This window comes from Cervus elaphus, chromosome 32 (assembly GCF_910594005.1).
Source record: "Cervus elaphus chromosome 32, mCerEla1.1, whole genome shotgun sequence".
NCBI classification, from domain to species: Eukaryota; Metazoa; Chordata; class Mammalia; order Artiodactyla; family Cervidae; genus Cervus; species Cervus elaphus.
In genome coordinates this window covers 41944586-41964007 of record NC_057846.1, presented here as the reverse complement: position 1 = coordinate 41964007, position 19422 = coordinate 41944586, and the positions used below count along the sequence as shown (strand labels likewise).

At 35.6% G+C, this 19422-nt stretch overlaps 1 protein-coding gene and 1 non-coding gene across 2 annotated transcripts in view; one reads left to right on the top strand and one right to left on the bottom strand.

The window, feature by feature from the left end:
* Positions 1-19422, bottom strand: part of ADAM18 (ADAM metallopeptidase domain 18) — a 109889-nt gene that overhangs the window by 14909 nt on the left and 75558 nt on the right. The window contains exons 16-17 of the mRNA XM_043893635.1: positions 9263-9446; positions 3595-3675 (exon numbers count right to left, since the gene is read on the bottom strand). Coding sequence (XP_043749570.1) covers positions 3595-3675; positions 9263-9446 — 265 coding nt within the window. The remainder of the gene's footprint in view (positions 1-3594; positions 3676-9262; positions 9447-19422) is intronic.
* LOC122688153 lies at positions 5051-5154 on the top strand. The gene has a single exon (XR_006339371.1). It is a non-coding gene; the product is annotated as a U6 spliceosomal RNA (small nuclear RNA).

Here is a 19422-nt window from a genome sequence, read left to right as displayed (position 1 = left end):
CCTTGCTGTTCTCTGGAACTCTGCATTCAGTTGGGTTTATCTTTCCCTTTCTCCTTTTAGGCCATTCAGGAATGACCTAAATCAAATCCCTTATGATTTTACAGGGTAAGTGATGAATAGTTTCAAAGGACTAGATCTGGTAGACAGGATGGCTGCAGAACTATGGACTGAGGTTTGTAACATTGTACAGGAGGTTTTGAACAAAACCATCTCCAAGAAAAAGAAATGCAAGAAGGCAAAACGTTTGTCTTCTAAGTTTATTAAAGACTATATAACTGATACATAGGGCTTCCCTCAGGCTTAATAGTGAAGAATCTGCCTGTAATGCAGGAGACCCAGGTTTGATCCCTGGGTCAGGAAGATCCTCTGGAGAAGGGAATGGCTACCCACTCCAGTATTCCTGCCTGGAGAATTCCATGGACAGAGGAGCCTGGCAGCTATACTCCATGGGGTCACAAAGAGTAAGACATGACTGAGTGACCAACACACAAAAGAGGGCCTTCATCCACTAACTAAGTCCCCCTCCACTGCTAAGCATTTTCTGTGTTACATATATTCACAGATAAACACATATATCCACATCCACAAACACATAAACATTCGTTCCAAGGTTTTTGCCAAACAAATATCACTAATGATATATTATGAATTTATTCCCGTACCTGAAGGTATAAATATAGGGCTAGCACATTTTAAGAAATAGACATTTATGGTTATTTCCTATAATTATATTGCAGACATTGTGTTTTGTCCGTGTATGCTGATAATGATAAATTTGGGGGGCTTAAAGATTATTGAAATTTTAAATCTCTTTTCCCTACATATCAAAAGTGATTTCAATAAAATGAGTTTTATTTATAATACTGAATTCCAAAAGTTTTCTTCTAATTTACACATCAATATCTCTGTTTTTTGATATTTAGTGTAGTCTGACTTCCCAGGTGGCCTTAGTGGTAAAGAATCTGTCTGCCAGTGCAGCAGACCCAAGAGATGTGGGTTCAACCTTGGGTTGGGAAGATCCCTTGGATTAGGAAATGGCAACCCACTCCAGAATTCTGGCTTGGAAAATTCCCATATACAAAGGAGGCTGGCAGGCTATGGTCTGTGGGGTTGCAGAGTCGGACACCACTGAGCACACACATACACACACAACACACTGGTGATAAACATTTTAATGTAAAATTTTGAAATTAAGACTAAAATATCACTTATTTCTTATTTCAAATCTAATCCCAAAATTTTCCCCTATCCTGAATTAACATAAACAACAGAGGTTACCATCACTACATTTTTACTAATGTAGTGAAAGAAAAAAAATGGTCAGCTAGAGCAGAAGCAATAACCAGATAAATATTACTAAATTTTATTAAGTGAAGAATGACTTGCTATTTCAGACTAGATATGTAATTTGACTTTCTAGTGTTTGGTGTTTAGTCGCTAAATCGTGTTTGACTTTTTGTAACCCCATGACTGTAGCCCACCAGGTTCCTCTGTCCATGCGATTTTACATGTAAGAATACTGGAGTGGGTTGCCATTTCCTTCTCCAGGGGATCTTTCTAACCCAAGGACTTCCTAGCAGAAAAAATGAAATGAAAACATATACCTTAGTCCCTTGTCAGTAATATTTCTAATGTCAGAAAATGAAGAAAAGTAATCGAACAACATTCAGCACAAAGAAAATGGAATTAAACTACCATCACATTTCTGACAGGACTGAAGGCAACAGAACAGTCCAACTGAGCTTATAAAATTTTGGGAGAGCAGAACTAAAACTTAATAATTTTGTGCCAACAGAATGAGTGATTTTTTTTTAATGTGGAAAGACAAACATTTTTGCATTGTTGATATCCTAGACCTCTAAATGTATACTGCACAAGATATATTTCTCTCTACTTTAAAGTGGTATCCTAGCACCCTATCTCTCCCATTAAAGTAGATGAACAATGCCATGTTAGAAACAACATTTATCTAGAATATCAAATCTAAATAGATAAATTCCCTATAATATAAATTTTAGAAAAAAATTAACATAATAGACCAAATCTCTTAGGAACATCAAAATAGCTATATTTTGGATTTTTTAATAAAACTTTTTACTGTAAAGTAGAATGTACATAAACCTAGTCTTACTGGAATGTTAATTTCATAATGTATAAAATATCAAATTACAACAACGGTCCATCTAATCAAAGCTATGGTTTTTCCAGTAGTCATATATGGATGTAAGAGTTGGACTAAAAAGAAAACTGCGCGCTGAAGACTTGATGCTTTTAAACTGTGGTGTTGAAGACTCTTGAGAGCCCCTTGGACTGCAAGGAGATCCAACCAGTCCATCCTAAAGGAAATAAGTCCTGAATATGCATTGGAAGGACTGATGCTTAAGCTGAAACTCCAATACTCTGGCCACCTGATTCTAAGAACTGACTCATTTGAAAAGACCCTGATGCTGGGAAAGATTGAAGGCAGGAGAAGGGGACGACAGATGATACGATGGTTGGATGGCATCACCGACTCAATGAACGTGAGTTTGAGTAAGCTCCAGGAGTTGGTGATGGACAGGGAGGCCTGGTGTGCTGCAATCCATGTGGTCTCAAAGAGTCAGAAACAACTGAGTGACTGAACTGAACTGACACTTTAAACTAATATGATATTGTGTGTTAATTACAGCTAAACAAAATGTATCAATAAACTGCAACCTATAAGTTTGGTTTGAGACTTTACACAAAAATATTGAGGCTGAAGGCTTAAAGCAGAGAATTGAACAAAGAAGAGCAAAAGATCAGGCCAACAATGATAACAATGAAAATGAACAACAATGAAAGTAAAAAACAAAAACATGAAAATGTAGCTATCCTTTTTGTTTACAGAAAAGTTTCATAGAAAATTCAAGACAAAGCAGCAGCATTCTATATCTTCTAAAACCAATCACATAAATTGTAATAATGAATATTACAAAATTGAATACTGATAAATTTGTTATCATTTCTATAATGTTGACTGAATTATACACTGATTTTCTTTTTGGAAAGCAGTAAAACAAGGGACCCAAATTATACATTTTTTAAGAAGTATATATTAAATGCAAAAGTAACTACAAATCTGTATTGCCAGATTAAAATGGATAAGCAGTTGAGAATAAAATGCTTTTTGCATAAAGATACTTTCTAGTAGAAGCCTCTTCTTAAAAACTTCAGAAATTCTCTAACATGTCTTTAAAAATATCTTCTGCAAAATACTATATAGCTATAAATTTTAATTATGAAGAGTATGAGCAAGAAGAAATATGTTCACAATATAAGTAAAATATGCATTCATTTGCATGAGAAAATGATTTTTTTATTTAAATGTGTTATCAATTTATAAGTTTTGAGTGCTTACAATAAATTCAGTACACATATAGTACAGTTCACTAAATAGTGTTTTGATCGGTTAGAAATCAGCTGATTTTCTTTATATTAGTTAGCTATTCCTAGGCAAGATTGGATAAAAGAGAAACTTAGATTTTCATTTCTACCAAACAGGATGGATTTTTTACTTTGAATTACTCAAAAAGTAACATAAAATTTAGAATTACAAAAACAAAAGTTTCTTACCCCATTTCCTCTGCATTTTATAGTGGCATTACAATTATATCCCATTAAAGAAACTTCTTTGCAGGTTTTATTTACACAATACTAAAACAAAACAAGCAATATTTCATAGTTATTTACAAATCTGACACAAGGAAAGAATTAACTATATCATGTGTATACAAAAGACACTCTTGCTGAGACTTTATATTATGCATCACTCTGATTTTGGAACAAAGATTCTGTCAATCCAATACAAAAATCTAAACAATAGTAAGAGTTAAAAAAAAACAAAAAGTCTGAGTGCGTTTGCCTTAACAGTTTGTGTAGTGAGGTCATATAATTTTTGTTTTGATACTTACAATTGGGAACTGAAATGAGAATCACCATTATGGGAGCTAATGTTCTGCTATGAATAATTGGTTAGATTAATATTAATGATTTGTCTGCTCAAAAACTGGAAAATAATTTATTATTTTAGTTTCAGTGTATAATATAAATTATTATTTTGGATGGTAACTTATCATAAATCCTTGTTATAATGCTAATTAGAATAATCCATCAAAAGAAATATTTTAACCTAATATGTATGCATTGCAAAACCCTAGTTATGTTGAAGTGGTTAATCAGGGGTTAAATTAGTCATTTTTTCCTCTCATTTACTTTTCTCTATTCTTTAAGCTAAGCTCCTAACTTATATTCTCTTGACTTCTTTAAATACATCAGCATAACACATGATGATCATTGAAAAGAAGAATTAAATTTAGCATTTTGCAGTTATTTCCTGAAAATTAACATATAGCCAATGAGTAAATGATGTTGTGTATACCAGTCCATTTTTGCCCTTTCTCTTGGATATAATATTGGAAGTGCTAGCCAGAGCAATCAGGCAAGAAAATATGAAAAGCACACACATTATAAATAAACAAGTAAAATTATCTCTTTGCAGATGATATAATCTTGTATGTCAACTCTAAAGACTCCACATACACAAAAGTTTGTTAGAACTAGTCAATAATTCAGCAAAATTGCAGGATAAAATATTAACACACAAAACTAAAGACATTTCTATAACAATGGGCATTCTAAATAGGAAATTAAGAATATAATTCAATAAACAATAGCATCCACTATTATTAGACAATTAAAATTAACCAAGAAGCATACAATGAAAACTAAAAGAAATACTAAAACACAATTAAAAACAGAAAAATAAAATTTATCCTGTGTATATGGGCTGGAAGACATAATATTATTAATATATTAATAATATCCAAAGCATCTATAAATTCAATGAAATCTATCAAAATTTCAAGACAGATTTTTTTTCATAAATAGAAAAATCCATCATAAAATGCACATGGAATCACAAGAGATTATATATAGCTAAAATAGTCTTTAAAAAGAATAAAATTGAAAAATAAAAAATAAAAAGAATAAAATTGGAGGACTCACACTTCTTGATTTCAAACACTGTATTGTTCACTTCAGCAGCACATATACTAAAATTGGAATGACACAGAGAAGATTAACATGGCCCCATGCAAGGGTGACACTCAAATTCATGAAGTGTTCCATATTTTTAAAGAACTTTTGCACAGTAAAAGAAACTATAAATGTGGCAAAAAGTCTACCCTCAGAATAGGAGAAAATACTTGGAAATAAAGTAACTGGCAATCTTCAAAATATAGAAACAGTTCATGAAGCTCAATATATTAAAAAAAAAAAAGTAATAAAAAAGTAAGACCTAAATAGACATTTTCCAAAGAAGACATATAGATGACCAACAAATACATGAAAAGATGTTCAACATCACTAATTATCAGAGAAATGCAAATCACAACTACAGCGAGATATCACCTCACACAGGTCAGAATGGCCACCATCAAATACTCTGCAAACAATAAATGATGGAGAACTTGTGGAGAAAAGGAAACTTTCATGCATGTTGATGAGAATGTAAATTGATGCAGCAACTATGGAGAATAGTATGGAGGTTCCCTAAAAAACTAAAAATAGAATTGCCATATGATCCACCAATCCCACACTTTGATATATATTCAGAGAAAACCATAATTTGAAAAGACATATGCGCTCCAATGTTCACAGCAGTACTACAATAACCAGAACATGGAAGCAACTAAAATGTCGGTCAACAGAGGAATGGATAAAGATGTGATATATACATACAATGGAATATTATTCAGACATAAAAATGAACAAAATTCTCATTTGCAGAGACATGGATGGACCTCAAGAGCATCATACAGAGTGAAGTAAATCAGAAAGAAAAAAAAAACAAAACAAATATCATCTATCAAAGTATATATCTGGAATCTATAAAAATGGTATAGATGACCTTATTTGCAAAGCAGAAATAGAGACACAAGCATAGAAAGCAAATGTATAAGTACCAAAGGTGAAGGAGGGGTGGGATGAGTTGGGAGATTGGGGTTGACATATAATGCAGTATGGATGCTATACATAAAATAGAAAACCAACAAGAACCTACCGCACATCATAGGGAACTCTGCTCAGTACCCTGTGGTGACCTAGACGGGAAGGAAATCCAAAAAAGAGAGGGTATATGTGTATATATGGCTGGTTCCCTTTGCTGTACAGCGGAAGCTGACACAGCGGTGTAAAGCAACTATACTCCAGTTAAAAAAAAAAAAGTAAGTACTATATGAAAACCATGTGGTTCTGGCGTAAATTCAGACAAACTGACTAGTGAAACAGATTTTATATGGTCAAGCGGATGCGATTAATGCCACTGAATCGGATACTTGAAAATGGTAAAAAACTGTGAATTTTATGCTATGTACATTTTATCAAATTTAAAAAGTTAAAAGAAAAACTTGCACAGAGGTGTTTGGCTCCCTTAAGTCTCCTAGATAACAGTCATGATCAAAGTCTCTGGCAATCTTGATCCATTTTCCAAAATTCTACATGTGAATTTAACCACCTATGCTTCCTTATTTTTATCAAACCACATAACTAACCTAGAATAAGGGAAAATGCCCTATCTTTACAAATCCAAATCTTTCTTATGAATCTAGATTTCTCAAATACCATTAATATTGCTTTTCAGATCATCTAGATGAAACATAACTATAATTTTAAAGAATACAAGTCACAAAGTCATATCAATTGACAAAAAAAAGTATTTGACAACATTCAACACCTATTTTTAATGAAAAATAAAACAAGCAAAATCTGTCTTTATTTGAAAATGAAATGATTGTCTACATACAAAGTTCTAAGTTTTCTACCAAAAAAGTTCTAGAAATACTAAAATAATTCAGCAAGGTTTTGGGTACAAGTTGAATATATTTAAAATTGCATTTTTATAAACATGTGAAAGATGAAATTAAAAATGCAATGTCAGTTATACTTACTCCAAAGTGAATACTGTTGAGATGCAGTCGAACAGAAGATACACAATATCTATACCTTAACAATTATAAAATGCTGATGAAAGAAATCAATGACTACTTAAATAATTGAGGCAACTTAACCATTTTCATGGGTTGAAAAATTCAACATAATAAAGATATTCACTCTTCCCAAACTATAGTTTTAACACAATTCTTATTAAATTTCTGAAAAGTTTTATGTTGTCTCATAAAAATTCATTTGAGCTTCCCCAGTGGCTCAGAGGTAAAGAATTCACTTACAACGAGGGAGCCATAGGAGACGTGGGTTCGATCCCTGGTTTGGGAAGATTCCCCTAAAGGAGGGTATGGCAACTCACTCCAGTATTCTTGCCTGAAGAAGTCCATGGACAGAGGAGCCTGGCTGGCTACCGTCCATGGGGTAACAAAGAGTTAGACATGACTGAGCAACTAATAGGGCTTCTCTGATAGCTCAGTTGGTAAAGAATCCGCCTGCAATGCAGGAGACCTTTGTTGGATTCCTGAATGGGGAAGGTCTGCTGGAGAAGGGATATGCTACCCACTCCAGTATTCTTTGGCCACCCACTTTGAGCAGCACTAGCAGAAAAGAACCTGCCTGCCAACACAAGAGACATAAGAGACCCAGGTTCAAATCCTGGGTCAGGAAGATCCACTGGAGGAGGGCATGGCAACCCACTCCAGTGTTCTTGCCTGGAGAATCTCATTGACAGAGAAACCTGGTAGACTACAGTCCATAGGGTCACAAGAGTTGGACAAGACTGAAGCAACTTATCATGGCATGGCTTAAGTTTATTTTACAGTTTGTATTGAAAGGTGCAGGGTCTAGAATAACCAAAACTATCTTTTGAAAGAAAAGTAAAATGAGAAGAATCACTCTGCTTATTATTAAAGCTTACTAAATTGCTAAAGTAATCAAGAGAACATGATATGGGTGGATATATAGACCTGCAGATTAATATAACAATCTAGACAATACAAAAACAGACTCACAAAAATACACCCAATTCATTTTTGACAAAATGAACCTCCAAAAAAAATGAACCTCAACCTAAACCTTAGGTTAAAGTAAATTAACTGAAAATAAACCACATGTAAACCAAACTTAAATGTAAAACACAATATTACATATTTTTAGAAATAAAACAAACAGAGAATATCCTCATGACCCAGAGTTAGAAGTAGGCTTATTAGACTTGACACATAACACATGTTCCATGAAAGGAAAAATTGACATATTGATATCATGAAAAGCTTTTCTATATGAGTTTCTCCACCATGTAGAATGCTTTAGCAAAGCAAGCAAGCTGAGAAGGTGAGAGAAAGAAAGTGTGCATGCCAAACAGAAGTCACTGTTTTTTTTTAAAAAACTAATCTTGTAAATGACATTCCGTAACTTTCACCATCTTGTCTTTCTTAGAAGCCAGTCACTATATCCAGGGCACACACAGATGAAGAGGATTATACTTCAGGGAGTGAATATCAGGAAGAGCAAGCATTGGAGCCATGTTAGAAGATGCTGGCCATAAGAAGCAAGTTCCCAAGGGGATAGGACTGCTCAACGCAGACAGAACTGCATAGTTGATTAATCATGTTAATGTTTTGTTTTATTTTTAATACATAAGTACTAAACACCATTTACATAAAGCACTGATTTACAACTGCTGCCTTATATTTTCTGGAATGTGTGCACTCATATTCCAGACTGACTCCCTGAGCTTCTGAATCATTTTTCTTCTCCCTTTATTTTTTAGCTACATAAATAGTACTACATGTACATCTCAACATGAGTTTGTACATCGCTATAACTGTGCTCTCCCAGTGCAGACTTCTGGTTTGGGCCCTCCAGATTTCTCACACTTATATTTTGACAATACAGATAAAATATGAGTGCTCAATTATGTTTTTTTTCTGAAGTAGGAAAAATTAAAAACACAAAATTAGAATTTTGTGATTTAAAGCCATCAGAATTCAAAGATCTTAAAAGGAATCAACTGTCAGTGGACTCCTGTGCTTAAAAACGCATCCTCAAAAAAAAAAAAAAAACAAAAACAAAAACGCATCCTCTCCCATGAGGACTGATGACAGAATAATCCAAAAAGTCAATGTTATTTGATAACCGAGGCTTGGTTTAATAATCTTTTCAATATCATCCGGGAAATAAATGGCAGCGCCAGGTTCAAATCCTCTCTGTATGATTGGGATGGTCATCGTGGAATATAGTATCTGATAATTACATAATTTAACACAGGCAAATGCAAGTGAACATGTTTTGTTACCATCTGTTCACCACACATGGTGCCATCAGCCACATAGGTATCATCTCCTCCACCTGATCTCACTGATGACGCAGGAGTTATGCACACGAGTCCTTGAGAATATGAATAAACTGCGGATCGAACATCACTTCTATAAGTACTATTTTGTGGCCAAACACAAGCTAATTTTCCACAAAGAACATCCCTGGAGAGGGAAAACAAAACAATGTCTTATCATTCTGTCCTTTCATGTAACATAAGTTTTAAATAAGTATAGTATCACATCAATGATAACATAAAAGTTGTTTAACCAATAGTAAAAAATCAGAAAAATACCAAAATGTGATAGAATTAATTGGCACAGCAGAAGCAGAACTGAAAACTATACATTGAACTCAAATGTTCAGACATGCTTTCACTTCCTACTTTAGTACTCAGTTTTGTTATCTAGCCCATTACACTGATCACACTCTGAGAAAATTCTTCACCTGCTCCCACTTTGATAAAGCTTGACCAGCCTGCTGGTTTGTTACCCAACGTTTGTTGAGAGTGGCTGACTGCATTTATTTACACTTTGAGCATATTTTGAGACCCTTCTAATTATGCTCATTGTAATGGCCATGATCTTTAGTCAGTAAATCTATTTAATATACAGACTCTTCATTTTGATCCCAAGATTCTTTGAATATGTTGATATTTCCAGTCATTCTGTATTCCTTTCCTGAGAATTCAGAAACTTTTAGACCCCATATTTGGCATAAACCATACCAAAGTTTATCCCATAAATAGTTTGTTTACTTATCAATGGGGGTAGAATACTGGCTTCTCTAAGAGACTTCCAACATTCCTAGTTTATGCCCTGGAAAATAACTGATGTCACTTCTTGCTCTTGGAATTACTCAAATCTAACAACTCTCATCCTCAAATGAAAAAGCAGTTCTTAGTTATTGATATATGTTTGTTGAGCAGGTCACTGTTATCTCTCCAAATGTCTTTCATATGAAAATTTCATCCATTTGCTCTAAAAGACCATGGGCAGGCTTTTAAAAAAATGATTTATTTATTTGGCCTTGTGGCTTGCAGAAGCTTAGTTCCCTTGACCAGGGATTAAGTCTTCACCCTCAGCAGTGAAAGCATGGAGTTTTAACTATTGAACTCCTGGGGAATTCTCCATGGGAGGTCCTTTTAAAATAATAGAGATTAGCGTAATGGTATCAAGAAGTGAGGGCTTCTCAGGTGGCACAGTGGTAAAGAATCTGCCGGTCAAGATGTGGGTTCAGTTCTTGGGTTGGGAATATTTCCTGGAGTAGGAATGTCAACCCACTCCAGTATTCTTTTTTTTTAAATATAAATTTATTTATTTTAATTGGAGGGTAATTACTTTACATTATTATATTGGTTTTGCCACATATTAACAGGAATCTGCCACGGGTGTACATGTGTCCCCCATCCTGAACCCCCTCCCACCTCCCTCCCCATCCCATCCCTCTGGGTCATCCTAGTGCACCAGCCCCCAGCATCCTGTCTCATGCATTGAACCTGGACTGGTGATTCGTTTCCGATATGATAATATACATGTTTCAATGCCATTCTCCAAATAATCCCACCCTCGCCCTCTCCCACAGAGTCCAAAGGACTGTTCTATACACCTGTGTCTCTTTTGTTGCCTTGCATACAGGGTTATCATTCAGTTCAGTTCAGTTCAGCTGCTCAGTCGTGTCTGACTCTTTGCGACCCCATGAATCACAGCATGCCAGGCCTCCCTGTCCACCACAAACTCCCGGAGTTTGCTCAAACTCATGCCCATCGAGTCGGTGATCCCATACAGCCATCTCATGCTCTGTCGTTCCCTTCTCCTCCTGCCCCCAATCCCTCCCAGCATCAGGGTCTTTTACAACAAGTCAACTCTTCGCATGAGGTTGCCAAAGCATTGGGGTTTCAGCTTCAGCATCAGTCCTTCCAATGAACACCCAGGACTGATCTCCTTTAGGATGGACTGGTTGGATCTCCTTGCAGTCCAAGGGACTCTCAAGAGTCTTCTCCAACACTACAGTACAAAAGCATCAATTTTTCAGCTCCCTGCTTTCTTCACAGTCCAACTCTCACATCCATACATGACCACTGGAAAAACCATAGCCTTGAACAGACGGACCTTTGTTGGCAAAGTAATGTCTCTGCTTTTTAATATGCTATCTAGGTTGGTCATAACTTTCCTTCCAAGGAGTAACCATCTTGTGATTTCATGGCTGCAGTCACCATCTGCACTGATTTTGGAGCCCCAAAAAATAAAGTCTGACACTGTTTCCACTGTCTCCACACCTATTTCCCATGAGGTGATGGGACCAGATCCCATGATCTTAGTTTTCTGAATGTTGAGCTTTAAGCCAACTTTTTCACTCTCCTCTTTCACTTTCATCAAGAGGCTTTTTAGTTCCTCTTCACTTTCTGCCATAAGGGTGGTGTCATCTGCATATCTGAGGGTATTGATATTTCTCCCGGCAATCTTGATTCCAGCTTGTGCTTCTTCCAGCCCAGGTTTTCTCATGATGTACTCTGTATATAAGTTAAATAAGCAGGGTGACATTATACAGCCTTGACGTACTCCTTTTCCTATTTGGAACCAGTCTGTTTTTGCATGTCCAGTTCTAACTGTTGCTTCCTGACCTGCATACAGGTTTCTCAAGAGGCAGGTCAGGTGGTCTGGTATTCCCATCTCCTTCAGAATTTTCCACAGTTTATTGTGATCCACACAGTCAAAGGCTTTGGCGTAGTCAATAAAGCAGAAATAGATGTTTTTCTGGAACTCTCTTGCTTTTTCCATGATCCAGCAGATATTGGCAGTTTGATCTCTGTTTCCTCTGCCTTTAATAAAACCAGCTTGAACATCTGGAAGTTCTCGGTTCACGTATTGCTGAAGCCTGGCTTGGAGAATTTTGAGAATTACCTTACTAGCATGTGAGATGAGTGCAATTGTGTGGTAGTTTGAGCATTCTTTGGGATTGCCTTTCTTAGGGATTGGAATGAAAACCGACCTTTTCCAGTCCTGTGGCCACTGCTGAGTTTTCCAAATTTGCTGGCATATTGAGTGCAGCACTTTCACAGCATCATCTTTCAGAATTTGAAATAGCTCAACTGGAATTCCATCACATCCACTAGCTTTGTTTGTAGTGATGCTTTCTAAGGCCCGCTTCACCATCTTTCTAAATTCTATATATATGCATTTGTATACTGTATTGATGTTTTTCTTTCTGGCTTCCTTCACTCTGTATAATAGGCTCCAGTATCATCCACCTCATTAGAACTGATTAAAATGTATTCTTCTTAATGGCTTAGTAATACCCCATTGTGTATATGTACCACAGCTTTTTTATCCATTCATCTGCTGATGGACATCTAGGTTGCTTCTACGTACTGGCTATTATAAACAGTGCTGCGATGAACATTGGGGTGCACGTGTCACTTTCAATTCTGGTTTCCTCAGTATGTATACCCAGCAGTGAGGTTGCTGGGTCATATGGCAGTTCTATTTCCAGTTTTTTAAGGAATCTCCACACTGTTCTCCATAGTGGCTGTACTAGTTTGCATTCCCACCAACAGTGTAAGAGGGTTCCCTTTTCTCCACACCCTCTCCAGCATTTATTGCTTGTAGACTTTTGGATAGCAGCCATCCTGACTGGCATGTAATGGTACCTCATTGAGGTTTTGATTTGCCTTTCTCTGATAATGAGTGATGTTGAGCATCTTTTCGTGTATTTGTTAGCCATCTGTATGTCTTCTTTGGAGAAATGTCTGTTTAGTTGTTTGGCTCATTTTTTGATTGGGTCGTTTATTTTTCTGGAATTGAGCTACAGGAGTTGCTTGTATATTTTTGAGATTAATTCTTTGTCAGTTGCTTCATTTGTTATTATTTTCTCCCATTCTGAAGACTGTCTTTTCACCTTGCTTGTAGTTTCCTTTGTTGTGCAGAAGCTTTTAACTTTAATTAGGTCCCATTTGTTTATTTTTGCTTTTGGGAGGTGGGTCATAGAGGATCCTGCTGTGATTTATGTCAGAGAGTGTTTTGCCTATGTTCTCCTCTAGGAGTTTTATAGTTTCTGGTCTTACATTTAGATCTTTAATCCATTTTGAGTTTATTTTTGTGTATGGTGTTAGAAAGTGTTCTAGTTTCATTCTTTTACAAGTGGTTGACCAGTTTTCCCAGTACCACTTGTTAAAGAGATTATCTTTTCTCCGTTGTATATTCTTTCCTCCTTTGTCAAAGATAAGGTGTCCATAGGTACGTGGATTTATCTCTGGGCTTTCTATTTTGTTCCATTGATCTATATTTCTGTCTTTGTGCCAGTACCATACTATCTTGATGACTGTGGCTTTGTAGTAGAGCCTGAAGTTAGGCAGGTTGATTCCTCCAATTTCATTCTTCTTTCTCAAGATTGCTTTGACTATTCATGGTTTTTTGTATTTTCATACAAATTGTGAAACTATTTGTTCTAGTTCTGAGAAAAATACTGTTGGTAGCTTGCTAGGGATTGCATTGAATATATAGATTGCTTTGCATCATATCCTCATTTTCATTATATTGATTCTTCTGATCCATGAACATGGTATATTTCTCCATCTATTTGTGTCCTCTTTGATTTCTTTCATCAGTGTTTTATAGTTTTCTATATATAGGTCTTTTGTTTATTTAGGTAGATATATTCCTAAGTATTTTATTCTTTTTGTTCCAATGGTGAATGGAATTGTTTCCTTAATTTCTCTTTCTATTCTCTCATTGTTAGTGTATAGGAATGCAAGGGGTTCCTGTGTGTTGATTTGGTATCCTGCAACTTTACTGTATTTATTGATTAGCTCTAGTCATTTTCTGGTGGAGTCTTTAGGGTTTTCTATGTAAAGGATCATGTCATCTCCAAACAGTGAGAGTTTTACTTCTTCTTTTCCAACCTGGATTCCTTTTATTTCTTTTTCTTCCCTGATTGCTGTGGCTAAAACTTCCTAAATTATGTTGAATAGTAGTGGTTAGAGTGGGCACACTTGTCTTGTTCCTGATTTCAGGGGAAATGCTTTCAATTTTTCACCCTTGAGTATAATGTTTGCTGGGGGTTTGTCATATATAGCTTTTATTATGTTGAGGTATGTTCCTTCTATTCCTGCTTTCTAGAGGGTTTTTATCATAAATGGATGTTGAATTTTGTCAAAGGCTTTTTCTGTATCTGTTGAGATAATCATATGGTTTTTAGTTTTTAATTTGTTAATGTGGTGTATTACATTGATTGATTTGCAGATATTGAAGAATCCTTGCATCCCTGGCATAAAGCCCACTTGGTCATGATGTATGATGTTTTAAATATGTTGTTGGATTCTGTTTGCTAGAATTTTGTTAAGGATTTTTGCATGTATGTTCATCAGTGATATTGGCCTGTAGTTTTCTTTTTGTGTGTGTGTGGCATTTTTGTCAGGTTTTGTTATTAGGGTGATGGTGCCCTCATAGAATGAGTTTGGAAATTTACCTTCCTCTGAAATTTTCTGGAAGAGTTTGAATAGGATAGGTGTTAAGTCTTCTTTAAATTTTTGGTAGAATTCAGCTGGGAAGCCTTCTGGTCCTGGGCTTTTGTTTGCTGGAAGATTTCTGATTACAGTTTTGATTTCTGTGCTTGTGATGGGTCTGTTAAGATTTTCTATTTCTTCCTTCTTCAGTTTTGGAAAGTTGTACTTTTCTAAGAATTTGTCCATTTCTTCCAAGTTGTCCATTTTATTGGCATATAGTTGCTGATAGTAGTCTCTTATGATCCTTTGTATTTTTGTGTTGTTTGTTGTGATCGCTCCATTTTCATTTCTAATTTTATTGATTTGATTTTTCTCCCTTTGTTTCTTGATGAGTCTGGCTAATGGTTTGTCAATTTTATTTAACTTCTCAAAGAACCAGCTTTTGGCTTTTTTGATTTTTGCTATGGTCTCTTTTGTTTCTTTTTCATTTATTTCTGCCCTGATTTTTAAGATTTCTTTCCTTCTCCTAACCCTGGGGTCCTTCATTTCTTCCTTTTCTAGTTGCTTTAGGTATAGAGTTAGCTTATTTATTTGACTTTTTCCTCATTTCTTGAGGTAAGCCTGTATTGCTATGAACCTTCCCCTTAGCACTGCTTTTACAGTGTCCCACAGGTTTTGGGTTGCTGTTTTTTCATCTTCTTTCCTTTCTATGCATATTTTGATTTCTTTTTTGATTTATTCTGTGATTTGTTGGTTATTCAGCAGTGTGTTGTTCATCCGCCATATGTTGAAATTTTTAATAGTTTTTCTCCTGTAATTGAGATCTAATCTTACTGCATTGTGGTCAGAAAAGATGCTGGGAATGATTTCAATTTTTTTGAATTTATGAAGGCTAGATTTATGGTCCAGAATGTGATCTATCCTGGATAAGGTTCCATGTGTGCTTGAGAAAAAGGTGAAATTCATTGTTTTGGGGTGAAATGTCCTGTAGATATCAATAGGTTAACTGGTCTATTGTATCATTTAAAATTTGTGTTTCCTTGTTAATTTTCTGTTTAGTTGATCTATCCATAGTTGTGAATGGGATATTAAAGTCTCCCACTATAGTTGTGTTATTGTTAATTTCCCCTGTCATACTTGTTAACATTTGTCTTACATATTGCGGTGCTCCTATGTTGGGTGCATATATATTTATAATTGTTATATCTTCTTCTTGAATTGATCCTTTGATCACTGTGTAGTGACCTTCTTTGTCTCTTTTCACAGCCTTTGTTTTGAAGTCTATTTTATCTGATATGAGTATTGCTACTCCTGCTTTCTTTTGGTCTCTATTTGCATGGAATAACTTTTTCCAGCCCTTCACTTTCAGTCTGTATATGTCCCTTGTTTCGAGGTGGGTCTCTTGTTTTTGTATCCATACAAACATAATAGGGGTCTTGTTTTTGTATCCACTCCAGTATTCTTGTACGGAAAATTTCATGGACAGAGGAACCTGGTGAGCTACAGTCCATGGGGTTGCAAAAGAGTCAGACATGACTGAGCATGCACGCATCAAGATGTGAAGATTGAAATGAGAGTGGGATTCCATTTCCAAATCTTTTTCCAAGTTTCTCTTCCTTCCAGTCTCATTTTTCTTGTTTCTCAGATTGAAATAATTCTTTTTATTGTTGTTCTATTCTCTTTGTATAGAATATATCTCAAAATATCTTAAACCAGCTTTACATGATAGATCTTTTTCTAGTCTGTCTATTGAAATACAAAGTCCTTTTCCAAAGTACATTCTCTCAAAATTTGCATTTATCATTGAATTCTTGGAACTGACAATCTGCTTGAATTCCTGGAATCTGCTGAAAGCAGATGAATTGAGCTATTGAATTCCAGTCTCATCTAGTGATTTTATTTTGGGAAAATTCATATACTACCATCATCGCGGATGAAGTCCATGTAAGTCATGCTTGCTAACTTTCACAGTTCCTTCCACCTTTTCTTTTCCTTCTTCCATATCTTAGACCAAGGGTGGCACACATACCTCTGGTCATCAGAGAGAGATTGAGGCTGACTTACCACCACCTCCTGCCTCTGTGGGCATCCACTGTGGTGTAACTCTGTCTGTACTCAGTTGCTTTCTAATAAGCTGTGGCTGATTGTATTCCATCTTTTAGAGATTATCAGGCTCTCTTCATGAGATCACCATTCATCAGCATTCACTTCATGATTCCAGACTTCGTCTTTTAATGTTAGTTTTCCAGTGTTGGGGCATGTGGGAAATTCTGCATTCTTTACACATCATAATTAATCCATAGCAGACTCACGTGGAGGCAGGTTGTGGAGGATACTGTCTTAGTCCCATTGAACTAAACACCTTCTTCAGCCATTTGTAGTTTTCATAAAGGAACCAAGTTGCTTTCTAGCCATGCTGAGTGTGGTGCTTATCTAAGGGTTTAACTTTTTTTTTTTCTTCTGATTTTTCCTGGGAGTTAAAGAAAGTCCTACTTCTCTCTGGAGCACTTGAGTTTATCTGAGTTTTTTTTTAACATGTTCTTCCCACTCTGTTTTTTTTTTTTTTTTTTTTAAATCAACATCGTCTTTATGTCCTCTCTTGGTTCTTGAATCTGGCTCTGTCACTATTCTTTAAGCCACCTTAAAGTATAGTCACCACCAAAAATCTACCTATGTGTAAAGCTTGATGAATTTGGCGATAAGGACATGCCCGTGAAATTATTAGCATCATCAAGGACATAAACATATCCATCACTTCCCAAAGTTTTCTCTTGCCCTTTGTATTATAATCATTATTTTGTGGATGTGGTAAGAACAGTTAATAAAAGGTTTAACTTTGGGGAAAAGTTTAAGTATACAATAACATATTTTTAAAAGCTATAGGAATTAAGTTGTATAGTAGATTTCCAGAACTTATCTGCTGCTATCATTTCCTAGCTTTACTGAGGTATAGTTGACAAATAAGATTATAAAGTATTTAAAGTGTACAACTTGATGCTGTGATACATGTATACATTGTGAGGGTCTTTCGTGATAGCTCAGTTGGTAAAGAATTCGCCTGCAATGCAGGAGACCCCAGTTCAATTCCTGGGTTGGGAAGATCCACTGGAGAAGAGATAGGCTACCCATTCCAGTATTCCTGGGCTTCCCTTGTAGCTCAGCTGGTAAAGAATCCACCTGCAATACGGGAGACTTGGGTTCGATCCCTGGGTTGGGAAGATCTCCTGCATAAGGGAAAGGCTACCCACTCCAATATTCTAGTCTGGAGAATTCCATGGACTGTATAGTCCATGGGGTTACAAAGAGTAGGACACGACTGAGTGACTTTCACTTTCACTTTACATTGTGAAATGATTCACCCTGTTAGGTGAATTAATACATTCATCATTTCACGTATTTATCCTATTTTTGTGTGTGAATACATTTAAGCTCTACTCTCAACAAATTTCATTTATATAATAATTATATAATTCTATTGCCTAATTATATAATAATTATATAGTGTTCTCACCATGTTATACATTAGATCTTCAGATCTTATTCATCTTACAACTGAAAGCATGTATCATTTTACCAATTTCTGTTTTCCACTGGCAATTACTTTTCTACTCTCTGTTTCTATGAGTTCATTTTGATTACAGCAGTATTATAGCAAACAGAAGTGACAAGAGAAGGCATTATTGCCATGATCTTGATCTCAAGGTTAATACTACCAGCTATTACTGTTAAGTATAGTGTTAATTTTGGATTTTCCATTTATTGCTTTCATTATGTTGAGGTACAGTCTTTCTACACTAATATGAAGAGAGTTATTATAATGAAAGGATGTTGAATTTTGTCAAATGCTTTTTCTATACCTACTGAGATGATCATATAACTCTTATAACTTTTTTTTTTATTAATATGGTGTATCACATCAATCAATTGGCAGATATGAAACCATCCTTACATCCCCTGAATATTACCCACTGGATCATGGTTTATGTTCCTTTTAAAGTATTGTTAAATTTGCTATTTCGTAAATTTTTTCATCTATGTTCATTGAGGATATTGGCCTCTTATTTCTCTTCTGGTAATGCCCTTGTCTGTCTTTGGTATTAGGGAAATGCTAGTATTGAAAAATGATTTTGGAAGTGTTCTCTTCTAATATTTAGAAGATTTTAGTTAATCCTTTTTTTTTTTTTTTAATGTTTGGTAGAATTCACCAGTGGACTTGTTCATTCGGATGTTTTGATTGCCAGTTCAATCACCATATTTGTTATTAGTCAGTTTAGATTTTTCTATATATTATATACAGTATACTCTAGTACTTCTCTCTTCAGGGAGAAACAGGGTAATGGACACTTTTGCCTGCTCCTTCTGTACATGGGCTGGGGGTATAGCATCCGAGTATGTATGTGTAGGGGTGCTCCTATGTCCGTTAAGAAGTGCTTAACTGTGTGGGACTCATTAATGGAAGTGCCATTGACTAACAGTGTCAAGTAGTTTGGAAGCCTGTTCCCTGGGTGTTAACTGCAAAAACTGTGGTGCAGACATGTGTATAAGCTTCCAGCAGGCGATACTGGTGATTTGGATTAGGCGACAGGGAGATGCTAGAGGAGGAGACTGCTGGCATTCCAAGTCCCTGGGCAGGATTAAATCAGAAACTTTTTAAATTAGAAGCCTGACCCTCAGTCAACAGCTTTTAAAGTATGCAT